Genomic DNA, 27,475 nt, shown 5'->3' on the forward strand with positions numbered 1-27,475 from the left:
TTAGAATTCCCACAGACATTTATATCTGGCTGGTGAGGTCTGGTATCAATAACAAGGGAAAGCGTAGTTCTGTGAAGAGGAAGATATCGATAATGGCATCAATCACCAATACTGTTAGAGATTGTAATCTATCAATCCATATCACTGAGTTGGGAGTAAACGCGGGCTTCTTATGGAGCCATGATGCTGCTTGAGAATGAGATGGTCCTCACAATCTAGAGTGGTGCCAGCAGTTCCTGATCTTTCAGGTCTCAGTACTTTGTTTTCAGTAGAATGGCAGTAAAAGTCAAAGTCAGTGCAGAGGCTTGTACAGTTGGAGTTTTGCTGCTATCAGCCTTCTGAACATACCTATGCAGCGGAGGAGAATCCAGCCTCTCAACCTGAGTGTTGGGGCTCTCCAGACGCGTATGAAATAATGGAGAAAACTCTCCTTTTTGTAGGCTTAGAAGAGGAATCTCCTTTTGTTACATTTTGCATGCCCCTTACTCTCATTGGGAAGGGCAAAGAAAGTGGGTTTCCACTACCCCTCTCCCTTCTGAAATCAGCCATAGGACTAGGAGATGTGCTCCTTGTTGATGCTGCCCACCAATGTAAAGGGTATGATCATCCTCCCCCTTCATGGATCTGGCTGGTGTCTCATTGCCTTCTCCATAAGGTGTTTCCAAAGTTGAAACTCTTGCACCTGCTGCCTAGCTGCGTGAGCAAGGTAATAATTGCAGACCAAAAAGGAGCGAGGATAGGAAAAAGTTTATGAAGCTTAGAATTTTGGACATAAGCCAAGTCCAACACCAGGAGTTACTAACACCAACTAAACTGGATCAAAACACTAGGAACACCAAGAACAATACGAAGAACTTTGAATATTGAAAGGAAGAGGTGAAAGAAGCAGCTTTGATCACTCAAGGATTCCAAGTCAGGCCACACAGGAGAAAGAAGGAATTGGAGGTGCTGTTGGTAGGCCCTGTCTCTTATGCCCTTGCTGAAAAGCATGAGGAAGCCAGGGGCACAGCTATGGACTAGCAGACATTACTTACTGGAATCCTCCAATATCAGGTGCATGGAGCACATGTGCACTCGCAGCAGAATACAGAGACCAGCATTTAATGAACGTCTTCTTAGGAAGGCATGGTCTTGGTTTCAATCTGAATGTTAATCTCTTCATTTTAACTTAAAGACTGAGGAAACCATAAGTTTGACTCAGAAGTATGAAATTACTTCATTTGATTGACAGATGAGATTTTCCAAATTATTGTTATTTGCCGTGCCAATGCAGAGAAACTGGAAACCTAACAATAATTTGACCTATTTATGCTGATGTTTCTGTTGTGTATTTCTGCATAGGTACAACAATCGGGATCTGAACCAATTACCATAAATCTGCCTAATTTTGAAAGCTAGAAGTTCAAACACTAACCAGTTTTATTAAGTAGGCTAAAACCATAGCTATAACTTACTGAGGTAAGGATCATCTTTTTGTTATATAAGGTACCCTAAGGACTACCAAAATAAAAATATACTTTTTTAATGTCAAATCTCGGAAAGAGCAATTTATTTACATAGGGCCAGTGCTTTTTTTTTGTGCCACTGCATGCCAGCACTGAGTACCAGCACCTCAGTGGGACCAGCTTTGGGATTGACTGGGAGGGAGAGGTGGAGAACTGGCTGAGTACTGGCTCCTCTTTTGTTACAAAAAAAAAGGCACTGCATGGTGCCATCTAGTGGAAAGAACTGAAGATACATGTTGACACTGATGTGGATATAGCTGCAAAATGAGGACAGACACTTGCATGGAATTAAGTAGCAGGCTGAAATTTTTATTATGTTTTTAATACAAGAGAGAGGCACTAATCACTCATCACCCATACACTCCTACAACCAGGCGTTTAATTGGTTCCCATGCAGAAGTAACATGGCTCCTTACCATATAGCCTATAACTGGTGCCAGGGTTACAGGGCTCCTTACCATATAACACATCAGACGGGAGAGGTTCTCCTCGGACAACCCTAGTACTCAATTCTTTCTGGCCCTCATGCTGGAGACAGAAAGTGCAGAAGGTTGGGAGCCCCCAACCCACAAGGTCAAACCTTGGCATGCAAAAGCCACAAGATCATCCTGGAAACATGAACAGAAGGCCCATCATCCAAATCCAAGGCCTTTTACCTCTAGGAACCATTCACTTTATTCCCTTAACAACACTGGAAATTGGCCACAGGAGGCACCAGAAACTAGGTCATTTCCCCAATACCCAAACCCATTGCCTGGTATCAATTCCTGTCCAACCCATTCCCTCACATCCTGTAGTGGATGAGTACTGTAATACTTGATTTCCAGTACCTTATCTCCTGCACTTGCCATGGGTCAAAACTACCTTCAGCCTTTCATGTGGCTGCCCCAATCCTGAAAAAATGAATTCCAAATTATTTGGTGTGAAGACCGCAGTTGCTCGAGGTTTTTCCTCAGTACTGTGCTAAATTGGTACAGGTTGAACCTCTTTAGTCTGCCACTCTCTGGCCCTGACCAGTGACGAACCAGAGAACTTGCTGAGCCATGGGAAGTCAATATTGTCTAGAAGCATTACCAACATTTCCACTGCTTACTGGGCTCTTAGAAGAAATTTAGGGGTAAATTGGGCCAGGCCTGATGGCTGTAAACTAACTTTATGGGACTGCAGGGAACTTGGTCACATCCACAATAAGCGGACATACAGCTAACAAAAATAATGCCAGACCACAGACATTGCCAGACCACTCAGTGCTGGATTAGAGAGGTTCAACCTGTACTTTGTTGGGAAGCTGTTATATTGTTTGTAGAACAATCCCCGCTGCAAGCTCCAGATTTTCAGCAAGGTGGGAAGAAAGGGGGCAAATAAATGGGAGGGGGCATCCCACTTTGACTGTACTGCATCCCCAACTGTCCCTGGTGATATGTGGCCACACACAGAATGTGGGAAAGGCTGTTTGCAAATAAAGGAGAAACAGCAACTGTTATGGTGTCTTTGAGTGTCCCATCAAAATGCCTGCTTAGAATTCCCTGTATATCTGGATGGGAAAGGCACTGATAGCTAAGCAGAGGAGGGTGGTTGCCTATGCCTAAAACCAATGCCTCTCTTCCTCTGCAGTCTGACGGGCAACTGGAGCACAATATCAAAAGGGGTATTGAGGCCTGTAGGTCTTCTGGGGTGTACACAGTCTCAAGTCATAGAATCATAGAACGATAGAGCTGGAAGAGACCTAAAAAAGCCATCAAGTCCAGCCCCCTGACCTAGGCAAGACCAAACCCATCAGATCAGCCCAGCCAGGGCTTTGTCAGGGCAAGACTTAAACACCTTCAGGGATGGAGGCTCCACTACTTCCCCAGCTAGACCATTCCAATGCTTCACCACCCTCCTAGTGAAAAAGTTTTTCCTAATGTTCAACCTGGACCTTCCCAACTGCAACTTGAGACCATTGTTCCGTGTTCTGCCATCCGTGACCACTGCGAACAGCCTCTCTCCAGCCTTTTTGCAACCTCCCTTCAGTAAGTTGAAGGCTGTTATCAAGTCCCCCCTCAGTCTTCTCTTCTGCAGACTAAACAGTCCCAATTCACTCAACCTTTCTTCATAGGTCATATGCTCCAGCCCCCTCATTATTTTGGTCGCCCTCCGCTGGACCCTCTCCAGTGTATCCACATCCTTCCTATAATTGGGGGCCCAGAACTGGACACAGTACTCCAGATGCAGCCTCACCAAAGCCAAATAAAGAGGAATAATCACTTCTCTGGATCTACTGGCAATACTCCTCTTGATGCAACCTAATATGCCATTAGCCTTCTTGGCTACAACAGCACACTGTTGACTCATGTCCAGCTTCTTGTCCACTACAACTCCCAGGTCCTTTTCTGTAGAACTACTACTGAGCCAGTCACACCCCAGCCTGTAACAATCCTTGGGATGCTTCTGGCCCAAGTGCAGGACTCTGCACTTGTCCTTATTGAACCTCATCAGATTTCTTGCAGCCCAGTCTTCCAATTTGTCTAAGTCACTCTGGACCCCATCCCTACCCTCCAGCGTATCTACTTCTCCCCCTAGCTTACAGTCATCTGCAAACTTGCTGAGGGTGCAATCCAACCCCTCATCCAGGTAATTGATAAATATGTTGAACAGAACAGGACCCAGAATTGAACCTTGGGGCACTCCACTATAAACTGACCACCATCCCAACATTCAGCCATTGATCACTACCCGCTGAGCCTGACCTTCTGGCCAGCTGTCTATCTATCTTACCATCCATTTATCCAATCCACATTCCTTTAACTTGCTGACAAGAATATTGTGGGAGACTGTATCAAAAGCTTTGCTAAAGTCAAAATAAATCACATCCATTTAGACCATGAAGTTTAGCACGAGTTTATTCTGAAAAAAGTGAAGCTCCTTCAAAAGGCAGGTCCTGAGGTGCCTGCTGGACCTCTTAAGGACTGTAGCTCATGCATGTCACCTGAAGAAAATGACCTGGTGGCTGAGTCAGCCACATCCAAAGGAGCTTGTACCTTTCACCGTGTGGAAGCAAGTCCTTGAATTTTTGCATGATGCCCTACATGTTAAAACTATGCCTACTGGATTTCAATTCTGAGTTGTAACCTCCCAATAGAATACTTTCCTACCAATACATCTAATTTCCATCTGATTTCTGATTTTGGGGTTGCACCCTGATGACCCTATCTTTCTCTGTCATTGGAAGCAGATACCATCAGAGATCCCAGATGCTGAGGGGGATGGTGGGCACACAAGAAGGGACCCTGGGCAGGAACAAAGTAGTTTCACTCAACCCTTTTTGACAGGGTGGGGGGAAGGGATGCAGAGATCTGCCACAAAGTCTTAACAGAGTCCATAATGGCATGACAGACACAGGGCTACTTTTAAAGCACCTACAGCAGCTAAAATGTCAACTTGGCTGTCGGATGATTCTTTCATTACCTCCACCTCTATGCGCAGATTTAAGGTTGCCCTTTTCTTCTGGTCAACAGCGGAGAGATGCGTTGATGCCTGATGCTGCCTTGGTACAGGGAGAAGGTGGTAGTGGCAGCTAGCAACAGCTGTGCAAGCTCTTCCTCTTTCTGCTTCGGTAGGATCCTGTGGAGTTGGCTCTTGCATTTTTGTACTGGGCTCAGTATTAGAGCCCAGACCAAGTGCTGCATTCAAGGCCATTGAATGGGAGCATCTTGAATGCATCCTGGAAACTAGGGGAAACTTTCACAGGTTCCATAAAGGCCACTGTACCAGTGTAGATTCCCTCTAAGCTTCTGGCCAACCACTTGATGACACTCTTGTGGTTGGGATCACAGACAGCACATTTAGAAGAGTGGGGAGAATGGGATGGGAGGGGTATGACCTGATTTCCAACTCAGAAGACACCAGTGTCAGAGACCAGTGTTATGGTGGAGATGTCCCCATCTTGGTGAACATAGCCAATTTCCCTTTCGGTAGTACCAAAAGGGACAGTGCTGAATAATGAAAGGATCCAGCAGGTTCCCTCCTTTCCACTGACACTAACAGTGGAACTCTTATACTACTGGTGATACTGATACCAAGAGACGATTCCTGGCAGTGACAGATATCTCTAGTGTGGTTGGTATCAAGATAGCACTGTACCCTGACCCTGCACCACAGATGTAGAAGATGCTTGTAGCACCAGACTCGACAGTGACAATATACGTGCTGGAATCAATGGTGTCAATTTCTGTGGTGGAGAGGTAGAGTATTACTTTTAGTTACTTCACGCTCTGATCACCATGCCTGGTCATCTTCAGTATTGGGGATTGTCCTCTGTTGGCAGGCTGCTTCTTATGCCCCTTTTCTAGGCATGATGCCCAGTGCTGGGACTCTGGTACAGAAGGAGGAACACTTCTTCCCAATACACAGCCACTCAGTCTGGACTGGACTGGCTCTGATGGAGATCTCAGAGCTACTTCCATGATGAGAAATTTCACCCTGGTTTCCCAACCCCTTTTTGTGTGAGGCTTAAAGTCCTTGAAGAGCTGGCAATGGTTCCCCATATGATGTTTTTCCAGGCACTTTAAGTAGCATGAGTGTAGGTCATTTGAGACAAAGCCTTGTTTCAGGAGCCGCAGGGCATAAAGCCTGGCAACTGAAGCCATATTTACATGGCCCTGCACTTCAGCTCTGCTGTCCCTCAGAGGTATGCTAAGCACGTTATAGAAATTGCAAATGGGTTCCAATCTGCATATTCATGCGGCTAATTAGCATAGCCATGCAAGATTTCACTCTTGGAAGAGGGGTCTGGTGGCAGTAGAGAGGCTGCGTGGACATGCCTCTGCTGGCCAAACCCCTCTCTGTTGCCAGTCCCTTATTCATGAATTTTTTCCAGGGATAAGAGACTGGCAACAGAGGTGGGTTTAGCTGGCAGAGGCATGTCCACACGGCCTCTCTACTGGTGGCACACCCCTCTGCCGAGAGAGAACTCTCATGTGGCTATGCTAATTAGCCACATGACTAGCAAATTGGAACCCATTTGCAATTTCCAGAAACCTGACTAGCATAGCTCTGCCAGCAGCAGAGCTGAAGACCAGGGCCATGTAGACATGGCCTGAAGCAATGAATAAAAACTCTGCTGACACATGAAATTACAGAAATGCACTAAAAATTAGTTAAAATTGAGTGCAACTCACTCTCTACAGAAAGATGATGACAACCACTGTGTGAACTTCCAAAAAAGCAAGCAGACCAGTTCCAGGGATGTAAAGAAGGAATGGAGAAGGCATGCGGTAGGCTTGGCACTTCATACCAATACTGTCAGCATGTGAACGTGCTTCAGCAGCTAAAATTGGTGCCATTGTAGGAACAATTTCCACGGCCTATGCTTGAGGTGTGCCCATACCTGCACATGTGCAATGACTCAAAGAATAACAGAGATGTGTTCTGCTGGCACTGATATCTATGATGTCCGTTTCTCCAAATAGTTTTGTGTGTTTTAGTCATGGGGGAATAGCACTGAGCTTTCTGGAAGTCTGCCAACAGCAATCTTCTGAGGAGGAGCTGCAACCAGCACATTACAGCTTCAATTTCTCTTGGCATCTCTCAGCAACATCCCTGGTCGAATGTGTCAGTGCTGCTGCTCTATGGTCATATATTAGTGCTTTCCCAAACATGGTCAGCACCCTGGTAACTAGAGAGTGAAACTGAAAATGATTTTGGCTGTGGCTCAGTTTAACATTTACAATTCTTAGTCTTTCCTGTTAGAGGTTCATGTGAATTCTAATTGAAAGCCTGCTGAAGTCAATGGGTGTCTTTCCATTTATTTCAATGAGCTTTTAATTTGGCCCATGGAGCTGGACAATTCTTAAATCAGCAGAATGTACTTTGTACTAGAAGTGTACTAAAGTTTATCCATTTCTGCTCTCAGGACTTGGGAAGAAAGTCCGCACCATAATACTTCAAGAAGAATTGGACAGCTACTTTAAACAACAAGTGGAGACAATCTATACATTTTTGAGAACGTGACAATGACACGCAAGAATCAGTATGATCCAAAACAAAAATAATACTTCCCACTATATAACTTTGTTTTTAGTAGACTTACAAGTGCCAAATAAAGTGTTTTTAATTCAGTAATATTTATTTCAATTAAACTGAGGCATGACTTCAAAATCAGTTAGGATAAAAGTTAATGAAATTTGTCAAATAAAATACTATTAATACTTAAGAAAATATGAACTGCACTTCAACTAAATATATTACAGACATATTTATAAAAAAGAAAAAGCAGATTTTCAATAAAATATTATGAATGATAGTGACATGTAAAAATGACAATTTGACATAAAATCAAAGCCATTTGATTTTCCCTTCCTGGATAGAATTTTCTTAGTCTGTAGTTCTAAAAATCTTATACACACCAACCTCCTACTTATTCAATTTGCAACTTTCTTAGCAAAGTTTACATTTACAGCCTTAGACACACTTCTAAACAAGCTAGTAAGCTAGAACACATTTTTGCACAGTAAATTGTAAACCATTTTCTAAGGGAAGATGAGTTTTTAAAATAATATTTAGTATAAACACTTCCAGAATACAAAACTGATTTTTGCAAACTATAGGTTTTGATATAGCTACATCTCTTATGAATGTAAGATAAAACATAATTACAAATCTACAAATCATATCCCAAGCCAATGGTCACCAAATTCAACAGAAGTCCTTCCACTGGTTTCAGTGAGTACAGGATTGATCTAAGCTTGCAGGAGCACATGTAAATGAGCCAACACTTATTTTTAGTGAACCTGCACCCTCTCTCAACTATCACCATGCCTTATTTCCAATTACTAGAAAAATTCTAGAAACAAGGCAAATAAAAGCCTGCAAACAGAGACCATACATTTTGAGGATTTTTCCCCCCAGAGATTTTGAACTTATTTCCAAATACATATTTCACTGAATGATTATGATCTCTAATAAGTTTTCCCTGAGTGTTCTTTTTGCCTGGCTAGAAAAATTAGAATGCCATTTTCAGAATACTGCTTTATTGCAATTTCCTTTGCATAAATCAAAATTTTTCTCCAGGCAAGTTGTTCCATTCTGGTGATACAAGACTGTACATTAAAGCAGACAAGGACCCTACTGCTCCATTAGAACCATAACAAAACATTTTATTGCCAAACTGGATTATGCAGGAAGGTCTAAGGAACATACTCCCCAGCTCATATCTACATAGGCAACATGCCGCGAAGTGATTTCCTTTCATTTCATTTCAAAAGAAACAGAACGTACACCACCTGTGCTACCAAAGTTACAGTGGCACTGGTATCACTAAAGGAAGAAACTGCTTTACTGTGCCTCTAAGCTCAGACAATAAAAGGAAACAAAAGAACCGTATGATGCAGAAGAGGAATCAGGCGCAAAATGGAAATGAATATGTTGTTTTCCATGCAGTAAATCTGAGAAAAATGAATGCCTATGCAAGATGAAAAGTTATCATACCCTCAGTAATTTAATTTCATGTGATCTTTAGGGGTCTGCTCCCCCTTGATGCCAGCTCTAGCATGAATGGAAGTTGTGTGGGCATGGGGAGAGAAGCCTAGGGACCCGATTTTGATTTTATTTGTATCCTTGTCAATCAGAATTAATTCTATGGATTTCAGTGAAATTATATTAGTTAAAGATCATCCCCAAACTGAGCCCAAGATGTGTAATTCAAATCACAATACTACAAGATGCATTCAAACATTGCTGTGCACTCATAATTCAGTAGTTTCTTCATTTTTAAATGTCTAGCAGCTAAAAGTGATGGCACAGAGTAGTTTATAAGCACCACTCTTCAATAAGCAAAGTTTTTCAAATATTTTAACTGTTAGGTTTACAAAATGTTTTCTGCATAATTTAACACAATAGCCTAAAAAAGCAATCTAAGAAAAAAAACTATATTTACAGTTAAAATAAGTATTCTTTTATGGATTTTGCATTCATTCATTATAGCAAATAATTCACATGGCTTACAGTAATAAATAATAAATAAATCACTTAAAAGCTTTCAGAGAATGCAGTCTCCATATTGGAGTACAGTACAGCTTGCAGGAAGCAGCAATGAATTCTGGCTATGGTTTCTCCCTGAGGTTTCTTAGGCTGGACGGCCTTGGCCAAAGCGAGATTTAGACCTGCATTTAAAATAAATAGTACATACACATGGATGAACTTTTATTATGATACAGGATTAATGGTTACTAATTATAATAATCAGCTTGATAGATCACTGCTTGTCAGAATCCATTTTATGATTTCTGTCAAAGTCCTAAACCCTCAACATTCAAGTACATCATACAACAGAAGGGAGAAAGAGTACATTATACTGTTACACTCATTGGCTGTGTCTACACTACCTCCCTACTTCAAAGGGAGGACAGTAAGTAAGGCGTTGAGAGTTCATTAATGAAGTGCTGCGGTGCATATGCAGCACTTTATTAAGCAAATTCCGCCCCCCTGAGGCAACTCTGAAGTGTTAAACTTCGAAGAGCTGGCTTGTGTGTAGCTGTGGCTAACCCACCGGTACTTCAAAGTGCTGGGCAACTTCGAAGTCCCTTTACTCCTCAAAATTAAAGGGACTTCGAAGTTGCCCAGCATTTCAAAGTACTGGCAGGTTACTGCGGCTACACGTGAGTCAGCACTTTGAAGTTTAACGTTTCCAAGTTGCCATGGGGGGCGGAATTTGCTTAATGAACTCCCACCACCCTACCATCCTCCCTTTGAAGTAGGGAGGTAGTGTAGACAAGCCCATTGTCTCTTTACGTCATGGCATCTTTAATCACCAATTTGTATCCTCATATAAAAAAATATTTATTTTGGCTTGGCCATCAAATACCTGCTTTTCAAAGAAAGCCTCACAGAAGTACTTTTGTGTTTGTGTGCGCGCATGCGTGCGCAGATGCACACAGGGGCTGTGTCTACACTAGCCAAAAACTTCGAAATCGCCATGCAAATGGCCATTTTGAAGTTTACTAATGAAGCGCTGAAATACATATTCAGCGCCTCATTAGCATGCAGGCAGCTGCAGCACTTTGAAATTGACGCAGCTCGTCCAGACAGGGCTCCTTTTTGAAAGGACCCCGGCTACTTTGAAATCCCCTTACTCCTATGAGCAGATGGGAATAAGGGGACTTTGAAGTAGCCGGGGTCCTTTCGAAAAGGAGCCCCATCTAGACGAGCCGCGTGGTGGCGAGCCGTGTCAATTTCGAAGTGCCGCGGCTGCCCGCATGCTAATGAGGCACTGAATATGTATTTCAGCGCTTCATTAATAAACTTCGAAATGGCCATTTGCATGGCCATTTCGAAGTTTTTGAGTAGTGTAGACGTAGCCAGAGTTATGTATATTCATTACAGGTTTCAGTATGAAATTAAATATAAATTTGCATGGTACACAAGGCATGCTCTGGCTCTAGTTAGGAAAGGGCCATCAGCAGATCCCTTATAAAATTCTAGTTCTAAGATTCACCACTTGAACAACAAGTTATGAGCAGAACATTGGCTCCAGACTAAGCCCGGTCATACAAGGTGTCAGCCTGTCAGTGATTTTTTTTCTGATCCTCATGTAATAAGGAGGAGGCTTTAAAAGGCTACCCATCAGCACAATTATGGGGCAATTTTTGGGAGAAGACAGAGAAATTGCTAACAGATCTGTCAGGCAAATGATACAGAAATCCAAAACTCCAGAAGGATTTACAGTGGCGAAGCCACTCTTCTAACCCACATGCTGCTGATGCGCTATACCACAGCTCTTCAAGTTTGGGTTGCATACATTTCATTCTCCTGGCTCCATTACAAGGTTCAGTGGGCTGTGGGTGATTTTTGCCTCCAGATGTACTTTACAAACAGGAAAAAATACTGATGTGGAGGAAGAGTTTGAGATAAGGCTTTAAAAAAAAAAAAAAAAAAAGGCCCAAAACACACATCCTGGATTTTTTTTCCTGCTACTTAAATAATAACTTACTTTGTGTTTTTCTCTGTGCTGCTTTGTCGAGCACTGACTTGTGCCGAAGCCTTTATCTGAGCTTCAAGTCTACAGTAAATGCCACCAGCATGCTGCAATACAGGGATATCAAGTCATTTAACTATTCCAGTTTAATCAGTGACAATCTAAAAGTTATTAGTTTTTACATAGCTGATTTATGTTTCCAAAAGGATGTGGCAAAGATGATATTGCATCTCTTAAACTCATCATTGTGAAGGTATGTGAGCCAGCAATAATGCACAGTAACCATGATCTGGCTCTGGTTAAGGAAGAATCAAAGACTTGGCATCTTGCTCTATTCATGGTGCCCCTCCAAACCCACCCAATTTTCTGCGTCAACAGATTTTCAAAGTAATGACCTTTTGAAACTTTTTCTGACCCTGGCCGTGTCTACACTTACTAAAAACTTCAAAATGGCTGTGTTAATGGCCAAATCGAAGAATACTAATGAGGCGCTGAAAAGCATATTCAGTGCCTCATTAGCATGCCATTGGCCACGAAACTGCAAAAGTGCTGCGGTTCACTCACCCGCAGCTCATCGACATGGGTGGGTCCTTTATGAAAGGACCCTGCCAACATCGAAATCCCCTTCTTCCTATCAGTTCACCTCATACAAGCACTGTTGTACAATCTATCATGAAAGTGCGATTTACAAATGCAGATTTCTTGTTGCGTAAGTCCTCTCAAAAACAAAACAACGTAAAACTTTACAGCCTACAAGTCTAGTCCTTCTTGTCGTTCAGCCAATCACTAAGAAAAATAAGTTTGTTTATATTTATGGGAGATAATGTTGTCCATTTCCTATTTATATTGTCACCTGAAAGCAAGAACAAGCATTTGCATGGTCTCCTTGTAGCAGGCACTGAAAGGTATTTATGTATCAGATATGTGTAACATTCATATGCCTCCTCACACTTTGGTCACCTTTCCAGTAGACATGCTTCAATCCTCATGATGCTTATTTACAAAATGCAGTAATAATATTTTGACTGAACTCCTAGAGGGAGAATTGTATATTTCCTGGTGTTTTACCTTAAATTCTACCATATATTTCATGTGATAGCAGTCTCAGGTGACCCAGGACACTTTGTTCATTTGAAGAACACTTTCACTGTAGATTTGGCTAAATGCAAAGAAGCAGAAGTTTCTGAAAATAGGTATAGCACTCGACCCAAGGTTTAAGAATCACATACATTCCAAAAATCTAAGAGAGATGAGGTATGAAGCATTCTTTCAGAAGTCTTAGAAGCACAATGCTCTGATGCAAAAACTAGAGAACCCGAACTCCCAAAAAGAAAAAAATCAACCTTCTGCTGGTGGCATCTGACTCAGATGAAAATAATCATGCATGTGTCTGCATTGCTTTGGATAGCTGCCTAGCAGAACACATCACCACCATGGATGCTTATCCTATGGAATGGTGGTTGAAGCATGAAGGGACACACACATTTCTAGCATATCTGGCACATAAATATCTTGCCACTCTGGCTGTAACAGTGCCAGATGAACACCTGTTCTCATTTTCAGATAACGCTTTAAGAAAAGAAGTGGGCAGCAGCATCTGCAAAAAGTAAATATAGTTGTTTGAGAAATTGGCTGTACAAGAAGCAAGACTGAATGAACTTGATAGGATCTAAAGTTTTATATTGCTTTATATTTTAATGCACTGTTTTTGTTAATAATTTTAAATTCAGCATCCATGATAATGTGATTGCTCTACAATACTTGTAATATGTGAACTGAAAAATACTTTGTTTTACAGTGCAAATTGCTTAGTACTGTACACTTTGGATACTGCTGTAATTGAAATAAAAATATCTGAAAATGTAGAAAATATCCAAAATATGTAAATAAATGGTTTTCTATTATTTTTAAATGTTTAATCGTGACAGCTCCACTTTAAACTATAAAAACCTTATCAAATTTATCTTAAAGGTTAATTCTTCCAGCCACCTATAAACACTAAAATTCCATTTTCTGGTACTGAAAATGCATGAATTCAAGAGATCTGCCTAAATTATCACCATATGTGACCATAATTTAAAATCTTACTTCTTTGCCTTCCTTTGACTTGACTCGGTCCAGGTCTCCTAATCTCATTTTTATTAGGTGCCCTGTAATCTCACACATCCTTCGCTGATCTGTAAGTAATACAAAGAAATAGCAATATTTTAAATATCCCTTACCATCAAACTGAACAGCCTTAATCATGAGGAAAGAGATTATGCATGTATTACTGACAATCCACTACACAGGGAGACAAGTGGCTTTATTCTTGGCTCACATAAAAAGCACAAATTACCATAAACTAAGGGAAGGCCCTGATCCTGTAAAGCAGCTTCACACCTGCACAGAGCCAATCTGCACCCACTGGACTGCCAGATTTAGGAGAAAGATGTTGGGACAGCACAAAATTTCTAAAAGAAATATGAAAGCAAAAGAAACTAGATAGTTTACTGAGACCACAGCTTTCAACTCCCTACAGTAGTGGGGAACAGCAACACAGAACAGCGTGATCTTACTTCTTTATTAACTGAGAGCTAGGGACAGCAACTTTCTCAAAACGCATATGTAGAGGAAATATGTATATGATAAATAATTTACCACATAGAAGCCGTGTCTACACGTGCACGCTACTTCGAAGTAGCGGCACTAACTTCGAAATAGCGCCCGTCACGGCTACACGCGTCGGGCGCTATTTCGAAGTTAACTTCGACGTTAGGCGGCGAGACGTCGAAGTCGCTAACCCCATGAGGGGATAGGAATAGCGCCCTACTTCGACGTTGAAGTAGGGACCGTGTAGTCGTTGCGCGTCCCGCAACGTCGAAATTGCCGGGTCCTCCATGGCGGCCATCAGCTGAGGGGTTGAGAGACGCTCTCTCCAGCCCCTCAGCTCAATGGTGGCCGCATGGAGCGGCCCCTTAAAGGTCCCCTCCCACTCCCTTCCTGTGCAGGAAGCTGAGGGAATGTGCAGGCGGCAGCCCAGACACGCGGCCAGACTGCACGTTCCTCAGCCACCCACCCAGCTGCAATGGCTGCCTGGCAGCCCCCGCAGCATCCCCAGGTGACCCCCCCCAAGGGGAGCCAGGGCAGCCAGCCCAGCCAGAAGGGCAGCCAGGCTGGCAAGCGGCAGCGGAGGCCCTCCTGGACGGAGGCCGAGCTGCGGGACCTGCTGGGGCTCTGGAGCAAGGAGGAGGTGCTCCAGGTAATGGGGAGTAAGAGGCGGAACGTGGATGCGTTCGCTCGGCTGGCCGACGGCCTGGCTGCCCGGGGTCACCCTGCCTGCACTCCTGATCACGTCAGAAGTAAGGTGAAGGAGCTGCGGCAGGGTTACTCCCGGGCCCGGGATGCGGCCAGCCGATCTGGGGCCGCCCCCGTCACTTGCCCCTTTTACAGGGAGCTCAGGGACATCCTGGGCCCCCGGCACACCTCCTCCCCTCCGGCCACCCTTGATACCTCGTCCGACGAGCCCCAGCAGGCCCTGCAGCCGGAGTCCGCCCTGGAGATAAGCCCCGCACCCCGGGGGCCCCCCCGGAGCCCACCCCCGGGACATCGCGGCAGGAGGAGGAGGAGGAGGAGGAGGAGGAGGGGGGCTCCTCCTCTGCAGAATCCGGGCTGCAGATCCTCCTCCTGCCATCCCGGAGCAGCAGCCGGGCCTCTGCCCCCCGGGGATCTCCAGACCGTGGGAGTGGACCGACAGGTAGGTACCCGCCTCTGGTGTACACCCCTGGGCTTGAGGGGCTGGGGGTAACAGATATGTGTCCAGGGCCCCCCACATGCTCACATGGCCATGGCCCCAAGGACAGCAGGGCCATGGCCCTCACAGCAGTGCATCAGCCCCTGCCCCATCCCTGGGGCAGGGGGGAGCGGAACCTCGAGGGGCCCCCAGGAGGAGGGGGTGGAACACCCCGCAGCAGCAGCAGCAGCAGCAGCAGCAGCAGCAACAACAGCAGCAGCAGCAGCATGTGATGGAGTGGGGGGAGTGCAAAAGGGAGACTCAGGCTACATATGAGCAACAAGAGCTGAATAGCTCCCAGGGGCAAAGGATGATCCTGGGGCTACAGCTGGCAGGTGACACCTCTGCCCTGAACAAAGAGGAGGGAGGAGCCGAGCTGGCTTGGAATTGGGGGGGGGGAGGGCGGGGGCCACAGGTAGAGGCTAGGGGAAGGGAGAGCTGGAAGGCAGCCAGCCTGACGAGGGGGAAAGCTGCATCCCAGAGGGGCCCCCCTTGGGGTCTTCTCCCCACAACGGGTTGGAAGGACTGTCTCTTCCAACAGCTGGTGCTGTCACTCCTGGGAGAAACTGGGCATCTGTGGCCTAAGAAACCTCTCCTGCTGTCAGACCCTGCAGGGTGAAGTGAGTCGCTCACACCAGGGGACAGGGTGCAGGGCAGGGGGACCCCTGAACCCCATCCATCACAGCAGCATCTCCCGGGGACGGGGATGGGGAACCTGCAGCACAGGGCTGCAGGGACAAAGGCCATGGCTCGGGGCCCACACTAACGCCTGTCTCCATTCTTCTTCCTCCCCTCCTCTCCTGTGTCCCGCACCTGCACCATCAGAAGGACCGGAAGAGAGCGCCGGCGAGGCATCAGTGGTCCCGGAGAGCCCTCCGGGACCATCGCTCCAGGCCAGCCCCTCGGCCGAGGACTGACTGGCCCCACGGCGGGCTAGACGGCGGACCCCGTGCCACCACCAGCCAACAGCGACGGACCCCCAGCTGCTGGCCATCCACCGACGGCAGCTGGAGGTCGCGGAGCAGCACCTGCAGCTGCAGGAGTGGGCGCTGGCCTGGCGCCAAGAGGCATGGGGGGCCTACATGGAGACTTTCAACCGCCTGGTGGACTACCTGGCCCCCCATGCCGTGCCGGCCGCCGTAGCGCCCACCATGCCTGCTCCACCAGCCGCACCACCAGCTGCTCTGCCCGTCGCCGTCCCGTCCGCCGTCGCCCCGCCACCCACTGCTGAGGGCTGGAGCACCGAGGGACCCCTGGAGCCAGCTGAGACTCACCGGGCATATCTTCCGGTCCGGCCCGCCCCCAGCCAGCCCAGGACAGGGCTGCGGCCGCGGCAGGGCTCCCGGCCACCCACGCCCAGTGCCAGACTGTAGGGGCGAGGGGCCCGGGACGTGGCCCCCCCCCTTGTATATAGTTTAAACTTATTTGTTTGTGCCCCCTGTTTGCCCCGTCCCCCCCATGTAAATAGTTCTCCCCTTTATCCTCCCTGGTTTTCTTTTTATTAATGAGGACACTTGTTTGTGACGATTGTTTTATATGTACATATGACTTTGTTTCCACATGTTGTATATAGTTTGTTCTTGTTTTATATATTTACAGTTAAAAAAAAAAGTTCTCAAAGAAAAAGAAGTTTAAGTTCAGCCACAAGTGCATGCTGTCATTTGTCCAGGAAAAGTGGGAGGGCGGTGCGGTTGGGTGTTCCATGGTGTGGGCGTTGGGGCAGGAGTGTGGTGGAGGAAGGGGCAGGCAGTGGGGGGCCTGGGCAGAGTTCACCCCGCGGCCTCTTCATCGAAGTGGGCCCGCAGGGCCTCCCGGACCCAGGTCCCTTCGGGGTCCACCTGCCGACTGGGGGCAGCAGGTGGCTGGACGTCGGCCCTGCTGGCCTCCACAGCCCAGCCCTGGAAAGAGGTCTCCCCCTTGCTCTCCACCAAATTGTGCAGGGCGCAGCAGGCACCCACAATCAGGGGGATGTTGTTGGGGCCCACATCCAGGCGGGTCAGGAGAGATCTCCAGCGTCCCTTCAGGCGGCCAAATGAGCGCTCCACCACCTGGCGCACGTGGTTCAGGTGCTCGTTGAAGCGCTCCTGGCTAGCGGAGAGATGGCCCGTGTACGGGTGCATGAGCCATGGCCGGAGGGGGTATGCCGCATCTGCGATGACGCAGAAGGGCATGGTGGTGTCCCCCAGAGGGATCTCCCGCTGGGAGATGTAGGTCCCCACCTCCAGCCCGCAGCACAGGCCCGAGTTCCGGAAAACCCGGGCGTCGTGGGTGCTGCCAGGCCAGCCCACATAAATGTCCTGGAAACGTCCCCGGCTGTCCACCAAGGCCTGGAGGACGACAGAATGGTAGCCCTTGCGATTCAGGTATCGTTCTCCACTGTGATGCGGGGCGCAGATGGGGATGTGAGTCCCATCCAGAGCCCCAAGGCAGTTGGGGAAGCCCAGCGTGGCAAAGGCCACGATAGTGGCATCTGGGTCCCCCAGCCTCACGAGCCTGTGCAGCAGCATGGCGTTGATGGCACGCACAACCTGCAGAGAAAGCACATGGGACAGCACCAATGAGGGGTGAGCAGGGTGTGCGTGGCCCTGCCCTCCCTCCCCTGCCCGGCCCTCCTCTGCCCTCCCCCGCCTTGGCCTCCCCCGCCCTCCCCCCCCTCCCCTGCCCTGCCCTCCCTCCGTGGGTTCTCTTACCTCCATGAGGACAGCCCCGATGGTGGCCTTGCCGACACCAAACTGCTGCCCCACGGATCGGTAGCTGTCGGGAGTGGCCAGCTTCCAGACAGTGATGCCGACCCGTTTCTCCACTGTGAGGGCATGCCGCATGGCGGTGTCCTGGTGCCTGAGTGCGGGGGTGAGCCACTGGCACAGCTCCATAAATGTCTGCCGGCTCATCCTGAAGTTCCTGAGTCAGCGGTCGTCGTCCCACTCCCCAAGCACCAGCCGCTCCCACCAGTCGGTGCTGGTGGGGTAGCTCCACAGCCGCCGGCGTGTGAGGCGGGGGGGCGGGGGGGGGGGGGCGGGGTGCTGCAGGGTTGGGGGTTGAGCCCTGCTGCTCCTCCGGGGTAGCAAGGAGGTGCTCAGCTGCCTCCTGCATGGCATGGAGCAGGGCAAGCCCTGCTCCTGCCCGGAGGGCTGGGTGGACCTCTGGCTGCTGCTGCTGCTGGGGGTTCATGACTGCGGCGCCCGGGGTCTGTGTGCCTATGGCTCCTCAGACCGCGTGCTGTGCAGGCTGAGTGCGTCTGGGAGGGGCCCTTTAAGGGAGCGGCTAGCTGTTGCCCCGGAAGCGCTAGTCCGCCCTGTGACCCTGTCTGCAGCTGTGCCTGGCATCCCTATTTCGATGTCTGCTACTTTGGCGTGTAGACGTTCCCTCGCTGCGCCTATTTCGATGTGGTGCTGCGCAACGTCGAAGTTGAACATCGACGTTGCTGGCCCTGGAGGACGTGTAGACGTTATTCATCGAAATAAGCTATTTCGATGTAGGCTTCACGTGTAGATGTAGCCAGAGAGAGAGAAAGAGAGACAGAGTGAGTGTCAGTGTGTCTGTCTGTCTGTCTGACTTGTTTTGACATTCCCAATAGCTTCCATTTAACACAAACTAAAAATACAAAGCCACAAACCAAGGAACTTTTTCTCCTCCTCTCTGTAATTTCATTCAAAGATTACTCACACCATGGGACCCAGATCATCAATTTGTATAAGTCAATCTCTCAGCCCAGGAATTGATGAATTATTTTCTTTTTATTTTCTCTCTGTAGTTTATCTACCTATTTGTTTTCTCTCTCTATTTTTTTCCTGTGGGAAAGAAGATACTAGTGCTACTCTGATCCTGAGGTATGGTGGCCTGGAGTGTCATCTGTGGCTGCATGAACATGTGTGTTCAAGAAGACTTTGAAGTTACTGGGCAGCATAACAGAGTTTGGCTGCAGCTGAATTCCAGCACTTATCACAATTTTTTAACAGAATAACGTGCTACTAGCAGATTTACCTGGCATCGCTTGGGTCCTAAACTCAGTTAAGGGTTTTTGAGGGTTTTTTTGGGAAAATAAAAGGAAAAATGTACATGCTTTATATAAAATACTGTGCTTTTTAAAAACAGTGTTAATTTTATTTCATATTTCTTAAAAATGGAATTGTTAACGTTTGTAAGTTTAACTGTTTTTAGTAAAATTTTTAAATGGAAATTCAAATCAAAGTAATTTTTCCCTTCATCTCTCTAAACATTTATCATTGACTATGTTCTAACAAAAAAAGGGCTATAGTCAGTTTGGTTTCCGAAATATTTTATTTCAGTTTTCAGAGCTTAAGCATTGATTTAGTTGTGCCAAAAATAAAGCACTTCTCCACATTTCTCAGTTTTATCTCTGTTTTTTAAGGTTTATCGAAACACAATCCTATGCCAAATTAACGCTATTTTTTTCTGGTTCATCTTGGTTCAGTCTCTGTCAACATTCTCTCAGGCTACATGTAGACTATTGTTGCTATTTTGGGATACATATGTATCCCAAAGTAGTAAATCCACAGCTACTCGCTGTGCTTAAATTGCATAGCACGCAGTTTCCGCTACCCCTCGTTGTGAGGGGGCAGTGGAAACCTCACAATAGCCACTGATTTTGAAGTTCGGTACCATTTGGATGAAATAAGTTACCACAAATTCAATTCAAACTCAAATTAAATTGTGTAAATTGTTTTGAGTTATGGCTACAGTCTAGATGTAGCCTCAGTTATGTCAATTTTGAGGCCTGTAGCTGATTTGGTCTCTCTTTTTCATTTGGTTTTATGAGAAGCAATCCCATTCCTGGCACATTCCATTTTCCTGGCACAACCAAACCCTTATGCTGCTTTGAATTATGACAAGAAAAAGCTGTACACCAAATTTAGTGGTCCTAGCTCAAAGTGTTTAGGAACAATTCTTGATCAAACAGACACACTCTCTAAAATACACAGCATATACATTAATATTAAATCAGAATATATGCTCAGATCCAATTTAGAGTTATCATTTGCAATTTTTTTTCATATTTCATGGAATTGCGTACAGAATATCTGGGTCAACAAAAAATTCAATAGTAAATATAAGTGGTATAGGCCAGAACCTCTCCTTTTGTAAATCAGCATAGGTACAGTCTCTAAACTGGAGCTGCACAAATTTACACCAGCTGGAGATCAGTCCTGAAGGACAAGAGGAGAATATGACAATGTAACTAGTGGCTTCAGCTGGAATTACTTTTGTTTTACACTGTCATGACCAAGATCAGAACTATGCCTTCCTTCTGTCATAAACCTTTTATTACAAAGGATAATCTCTTTGTTCTTGCAAAGGAATTTTGATAGATGAGACCTAAAATTCATGTATAGCTGCTACTGTAACCAAATAAAATATCAATGAGATTGTGTTAGGAGTAACAGAATATTAAGTTCCAGATGGAAATGGTGGTATGATATACCATCATTTCCTATAAGCATTGAAAAACTTCAACCAACCAAGTTTCAGAACATAGATTTTTAGAGTCATAAAGGGCTCAGTTCTCCTCTCACTTACTTGTATTAGTCAGAAGTAACTACAAACAAGTCAATGTAATTATACTACTATAAAATCAGTCTGAAATCACATTTAGCCTTGACATACCTAAGCAGACTACTTTACTTTAATAGTCATGTAGTTGTGTAACAGATTCCTACTTTTACCTCTCACATTACCAATATGAAAGCTAAACCAATGAAATCTTACCATCTTCCCTTTGAGCATCTTGGTTGAATCTCAGTGATCTAGAAGCATCCCACTTATTCTGCTGCATACTCACACTGGTAAAAGAGACAAATATATGTTGTTAATAGCATTTTACTAAGAAGGATACCCAGGACTTGGGAGAAATACTTACATGAATGGAGATGCATCTCGAGAATTTGACTGTCAAAAATGAGAAAAATACATTCATGAGTACCTTTAGGATCAGCTGCAAACATTAAAGAAAATTCCTCATTAGAACTAATTAAGTTGAATAGTCCATTTCACAACTCAGATTTACCTTCTCCATTGGTTTTTCCTTTTTCTGAACACTAGGTGAAGAAACTTGTTTCTTCGGATGTTTGTTTAACTTCTTTGGCTTTTCTTTTCTCCCTGTTAATTAAAACACTGCTTAGTAGCAAACATAACCCTCAATTTTTAAAATGTTTAAATCATACTGGCTGATGAGTTGGATAATTTCTCTACTGGGTAAAGATTGGGTTGGGGGGAGGGCAAGGAGGACATAAAGATAAAGTAGGAGAAATATCCACAAAGCACAACGGCAAAACCCATTCACATGCTTCCCAGAAGCAGCATGCATGAGCTGAAGTTTATCGTACAAGGAAATTATAAGTATGATATACATTTCCTGAGTGTAGAGATGCATACACAGAACACATCCCTCAGAAGGCAAATAGGGACCAGAAGTCTTGAAGTTATTGGAAAGCTTTTTGAAGTTTTCACTCTGGACTTTCTCTCCCCTGTGAAGACTGGTTTCTCCATCCCTATGTTTAGTTTCCTTTCTCCAAGGATATCACTTCTCCAGAAGCACTCTTTAATTTTGCCTCTCTCTCTATTCATGTCAACACCAATCTCCATATTTCTCTCCAACCCATACCCACTATGCTAATAACAGAGGACAGGTCTGTATTCTTGGCCCTAAGAGCCCTCCCTCTCTTTCCCAAAATCTCTCTCTCCCACCCACTCAACTTGAAAACAAGGCCCTTCTTCACATCCTATCCATAGAAATGGAAACTAAGAGCCACATTCGTCTTCACACTTTTCTCGGAATTTCCCGTCTGTGTCCTGCTTGGGTGGCCAGGAGAGCGGCCAGCCCTGAAGGCCATGTTATGCCTTTGCATCTATGAGAGAGACTGTGCAGCTGAGGGGAAGAATCAGTACAATCTTGGGAGAACTCAGACAGCCTGTCTTTCACTTCTCGTCCTTACCAACAGAAGGGAAGATCAGTAACTGATGTGTGCAAATGAAGGCCTGGGACTCTGCAAAAGTTGCTGCAGAGGACACAGCTATGTGGCTAGTAATCTGAAGTGCCACTTCTGCAACATTAATCTAGGAGATGATGGGAGGGGTGAAACAGCTCTGATAGCAGCCCTTTCAGTAAATGAAACAGACCACACAAAATATGGCTTTAATTTGTCTCCTACGTATGAGAACATTGGACAGGTGTACCTTCCCATTTATGAGACCTGGAGTTGACATATGGAAGAATACAAGTAAATCTGTATTTGATATGCATCTCAGAAGAAAAAAACCCCTAAAAATATAAATTCAGGTGAGACATTTTGTGATAGGGTTTATATATTTCTGTCTGAAGTTCTTTTACAAAAAATAAAACTCCTATGTTGTGTTTAATCCTTAATTAGCATGCAAGGATTCTTGTAATAGCAGACAGAAATTGTACCTGGTTTCTTGTACACTTCCTCTTCATCCCCCACTTCATCCTCCGTGACCTCTGAGCCAGTGGTATACTCCTCCTCTTCTGATAGTAAGGACTGTTGTTTCTAAGCAACAGGAATAAAAATACCACCAAAGGTCTCTTTGTCACCTTAAATTCTACAGCCATGTCTACACTAGCCCAAAACTTCAAAATGGCCATGCAAATGGCCATTTCCAAGTTTACTAATGAAACGCTGAAATACATATTCAGTGCCTCATTAGAATGCTTGCAGCCACAGCACTTTGAAATTGACACGGCTCGCTGCCGCATGGCTCATCCAGATGGGGCTCCTTTTCAAAAGGACCCGACAAGTTCAAAATCCCCTTATTCCTAACAGCAGATAGGAATAAGGGGATTTTGAAGTTGCCAGGGTCCTTTCGAAAAGGACCCCCATCTGGATGAGCTGCGCGGCGACGAGTCGTGTCAATTTCGAAGTGCTGTGGCTGCCAGCATTCTAATGAGGACCTGAATATGTATTTCAGTGCTTCATTAGTAAACTCTGAAATGGCCATTTGTATGGCCATTTCGAAGTTGTGGGCTAGTGTAGACGTACCCTACAGGTTTCCCATATCTAAGTTTTTTGTTGCATATAAACAAGGCTGATGTTAGCTACAGGTTGGACCTCCCTGGTCTGGCACCACAGAGACCTGACTGAACCCAAAATGAGAGTTTGCTGGATCTGGGGAAATCTCCTGCCACCAATTCCCAAACCCACTGCATGCTGCTGGTAGGCTACTACCTCAGCAGGAACCTGCCTTGCCTGTCCCCACCTCTGCCAGGCTAGACTGCTCAGCCAGCTGCTGCTTGTTTCCTGGTGGGGCCCAGACTCCTGTTGCTGTGGGGCCCTAGCTCTGCTTCCTATTGGCACTGTGGACTGCTGTGGGGCTCTAGCCCTGGTCTCATGCTGCCACCAGCTGGGCTGCTGACCCTATTGCCCCTGGGCTCGGATGGCTCTCCTGCCCTTAGCCTCAAGACTCTCTGATCCAGGAGCATCCACGGTCCTGCCAGACCCCAGATGTTGCCAGACCAGAGACTAATATCAAAGGGGTAGCTGTGTTAGTCTATATCCACGAAAACAACAAGAAGTCCTGTGGTACGTTACAGACTAACAGATATTTTTGAGCATAAGCTTTTGTGGGCAAAGACCCACGTTCAGAGACTGCCAATTTTCAGAGATGCAACCTGTATTTTTGTTCAGTTAGTTTCCAGACATTTTTAGCTAATAGATAAGCTTCATAGATTGCCAACAGCTGCCAACGGCATATTGTTATAATTTCAGGCTTTCTTGGCTACGCGTTTTCTATATACTGGGTTCTGACCTTTTTCTAGACGTCAGGGAGAACTGCAACAATGCAATCTGTTCTACCACGGGGATGAGCATCTCTGGTTTGAAGCTACTTAATGGATGCAAGGTTGAGTGAGATGAAGTTGAACTGGCCTGCACCCACAGAGGTGATTCAAAATCACCATTATTTGTAGGTCGTCAAAAGAAGCCCACCCTCTTAATTTCATTAGGTTATATTATCCTCTTTGCATTTTACAATAAAAGCCCTTTATAGCCCTGGCCTTTGTTCCTACATATAGTGTCCAGCACAGCTGAGACCCAATCGAGTCTGTAAGGCAAATTAAAAATGAAGGTGCAATGTTACTTTCTTTAATTTGTATACACACAGGGCACTGTATATGGAAAGGGGTACTCAAGTGCTTCACATTGTGCTTGTCTATGGAGATAGCTACATTTGTTTGCTTATCCTATGTTGGGCCAGATCTTCAGCTCTGAGACACCTTTTTTTGCAATAATAGAATAATACAATAGGCCCCCAAATTAGCTTAGTCAGATTCCAGGCAATTTTCTTAACATATCCAACTGTAGGCCACCCCATTTACAAGCCCCAGAACAGAGGACGCACTGGGGTGCGTCTGGAGCATGGCTGCTTTCTGACTGGGCAACAGTGCAGGATTGAGATCATCAACTTACACTTCCAAGAATGCCTGGTGATTCTGGGTACTCCATTAGATACTTAAGATCAGGCCCCTATAAAGAGGTCTCAAGCTGTGCACCAAACTTCATTAGTCATTTTAGAAAGTTAGGCCATTGTCCTCAGCACAGTGCAGTTTGGAAGACTGATGTTTATTATTTATAAAGGGATTTAAAATAAGAAAATGTAATTCTTTTAAAATTAGTCCATAAAAATCTCTACCACACTGTGGAATAAAACATACTTTTTTCCTTTTTGAAAAAAATTAGCTACTACTTGTTGTAGTTAGCAAGTTAGGTGTAGCATTTTGGAACGTCAGTCTCAGAGTCCTATTAAATTAAGAGAGTGCCAGCCCCAGGACTTTCCAACTGTGAATAACCTCTGACAATGAATAGCAAAGAAGACTCAGCAATAACAGGAAAGAAGAAAATATACAGGACTGCAGGTGCCTAAAGACTTCATTGCAACATTTGGAAAAAATGAAAGGTATTTTTAAACAAGATATTTATTAAATTAATGTTTAATGTCCAGATCTGCTACTTTTACAAAGCAGCAATAACTGCACGATCTCCAGACATAGAGGGTACAGTTATACCACAGCAATCTGTCCACAGAAGTCACTATAGGAAGAGATTTCCCGAGAAAATGTCTGTCAGAGTGTGGCCACACACAAAAGCCAAACAGAAGAGTGCTCTGCTCTGTCAACAGAGCAGCTGGACTGCTTGGCCACTCTATCAACAAAACAGCACCCAGAAGCACAGCAGACAGGGCTGCCCATTTTTCTGGTTGCACTGTCTGTCGAGAGAAGGCACCCCCTAGAGCACCTACACAGCTTTTGGGATGACAGAATCTGTTGACAGCAGTGTTATGCCTCATGGCTAATAGACAGAATGCCGCCAGCAAAAGTGCTGAGTTTTGCTGACAAACTGTTGACATAATGCATTTTGTGTGTGGACGTTGCACCGGTTTTGTCAGCAAAACTCGCTAGTGTAGCCATAGCATTTAGAACTCACACCCACATATGCTTTATCCTGTATTTCAAAAATTAAAGCACACATAGGAAAAATGGCAGCAATGTTAAGGTTATTAACAAAAAAGAGCAACAAACATTTTAAATTCAAAGCATGGACGAACTATTTATTTCACTAACCAGTTGCAGACTCCAGTTTTTCAGAGAAAGAAACTAGAGAGAAAAAGGTAGATAGGTGGTTAATAGACACTGTGAAACTAAAAGATATTCTAATGGATTTATAAAAAAAAAGGAGCATTTGTTTTAGTGAACTATTTTCTGGATTTTGAGAGAATTATACACATTTAACTTTATGTTTACGAATAGCCCCACTGAATTTTTACTCAGGTTTGTTAAGTGAGCGAAGAAATCTGTATTAGTGTTTAATTAAATGTAGACATAGTAAATTAAAGTATTAGGTAAATCATCTTAGAATCTATGTTTTAATACCTACGTAGCCAGTAATAAACACTTACATTCTGGTAGCAATTTCCTGAAATAGTCACAATAGTCTGTCAAGGCCAGCATCTGCAAACATTTGTTCCAGGACACACCTGTGGCTTTGTCTCGGCAGAATATTCCTGAGACTGGCAGTTCAAGGCCAGTGCTGTATTATTTTGAAGTTACAGACTTGCAGTGCACGAAGAGTACAAAAACATAAAAGGACTACAAATGATCTTTGCACTATGGTTAGTATTAATAATGATATATGTCAACTTGGCTTAGGGTGTACTTGTGTTGGATTTGACTCATGGACAGCAAAGAGGTGTGTGGTGTATTACTGGAAGAAATAATCTAGTCCAGAGGTTGGCAACCTGCCACTCTTGAAGGAGCCATTTGTGGCTCAGGCCATTGCCGCTCCTGACTCCTCTTGCAGCTCCCTGCACTGCCCCCGCTGAAATAATGGAAGTAAATTGAATTGGTTTAACAGTTTGAGTTAAAACTAATTTAATTTAATTCCTTTATTTCAGTCGGGGCAGCGCAGGGAGCCACCTGTGCTGCATGTGGGAAAAGTGAGCAGGGGGAAGGCTGGCTGAGTCTTCCCTAGCCGGAGCCATGCAGCTGCACCTGGCCCCTGCCAGAGCTGCCCAGTTGCGCTAAGGAGGAATAGGTGGGGTGGGCACAGCTTTCCTCCCTGTGAGGCCAGTGCATCCTCCTGTGCAGTGCGGCACCCCCCAGCTTCTCCTTGCTCTGCAGCAGCTGCCGGAGCCTGGAGCTGCATTGGTGGTGCAAGGTCAGCTCCTCCAGCACCTGGCCCAGCTCCCTGCCCAGTCCTGGGACCAGGGAGGCTGGCACCAGTGCTGCTGCATGTGGAACAGCTGGGAAAGCTGCAGGCACTTTCCGGCCTGAGAAGTTTCAGGGGGAACCCAGGACAGGGGGACCCAGAGCCATGGGGATGGGGAACAGAGGGTGTCCAAGTAAGATCTGGGTTCAGTGGTCAGGCTGGGGCAGGGTGGCTGAGGTGGGTTAAACTTGGGGATGGGGGGTGCGATATGGTGCTGATAGGGATTAAGCCTGGGGATGAGGGGGTGAGGTAGGGGGTACAGCTTGTGGATACGGGGTGGATTTGGGGGCTGAGGTGGGTAAAGCCTAGAGATGGGGGTACTTTAATTTTCTGACTGGTACAAATCATTGTGTGTGCACTGTTCTTAAAATAGGGGTTACAAAAAGCATGGTTTGACATTATTTACCAAAGACTGTCTCGTACTCGTGTACACTGCAACTTTTGAAGTATGGATTTTGTAACTGAATTTGAAAAAATGGCTCTTCTCGCTATTTTGGTTACAGACCCCTGA

General features: G+C 45.4%; 1 protein-coding gene and 1 long non-coding RNA gene across 6 annotated transcripts in view; one reads left to right on the top strand and one right to left on the bottom strand.

Moving 5' to 3' along the window:
- Window positions 1-19,518, top strand: part of LOC142010895 (uncharacterized) — a 37,983-nt gene extending 18,465 nt beyond the window's left edge. Inside the window, exon 3 of the long non-coding RNA XR_012644913.1 lies at window positions 19,032-19,518. This is a non-coding gene — a long non-coding RNA (uncharacterized LOC142010895). The remainder of the gene's footprint in view (window positions 1-19,031) is intronic.
- Window positions 7,601-27,475, bottom strand: part of SANBR (SANT and BTB domain regulator of CSR) — a 67,451-nt gene continuing 47,576 nt past the window's right edge. For 4 of the 5 annotated variants that reach the window (XM_074989462.1, XM_074989463.1, XM_074989466.1 and 1 more), the window contains 8 exons: window positions 25,821-25,853; window positions 22,656-22,755; window positions 21,255-21,346; window positions 21,108-21,136; window positions 20,957-21,030; window positions 13,546-13,634; window positions 11,473-11,564; window positions 7,601-9,646 (listed from right to left, as the gene is read on the bottom strand). In XM_074989462.1, coding sequence (XP_074845563.1) covers window positions 9,610-9,646; window positions 11,473-11,564; window positions 13,546-13,634; window positions 20,957-21,030; window positions 21,108-21,136; window positions 21,255-21,346; window positions 22,656-22,755; window positions 25,821-25,853 — 546 coding nt within the window. In that variant the 3' untranslated portion in view covers window positions 7,601-9,609. The remainder of the gene's footprint in view (window positions 9,647-11,472; window positions 11,565-13,545; window positions 13,635-20,956; window positions 21,031-21,107; window positions 21,137-21,254; window positions 21,347-22,655; window positions 22,756-25,820; window positions 25,854-27,475) is intronic. The other variant, XM_074989464.1, reaches the window with a different exon arrangement.

Source organism: Carettochelys insculpta, chromosome 3, assembly GCF_033958435.1.
Source record: "Carettochelys insculpta isolate YL-2023 chromosome 3, ASM3395843v1, whole genome shotgun sequence".
NCBI lineage: Eukaryota > Metazoa > Chordata > Testudines > Carettochelyidae > Carettochelys > Carettochelys insculpta.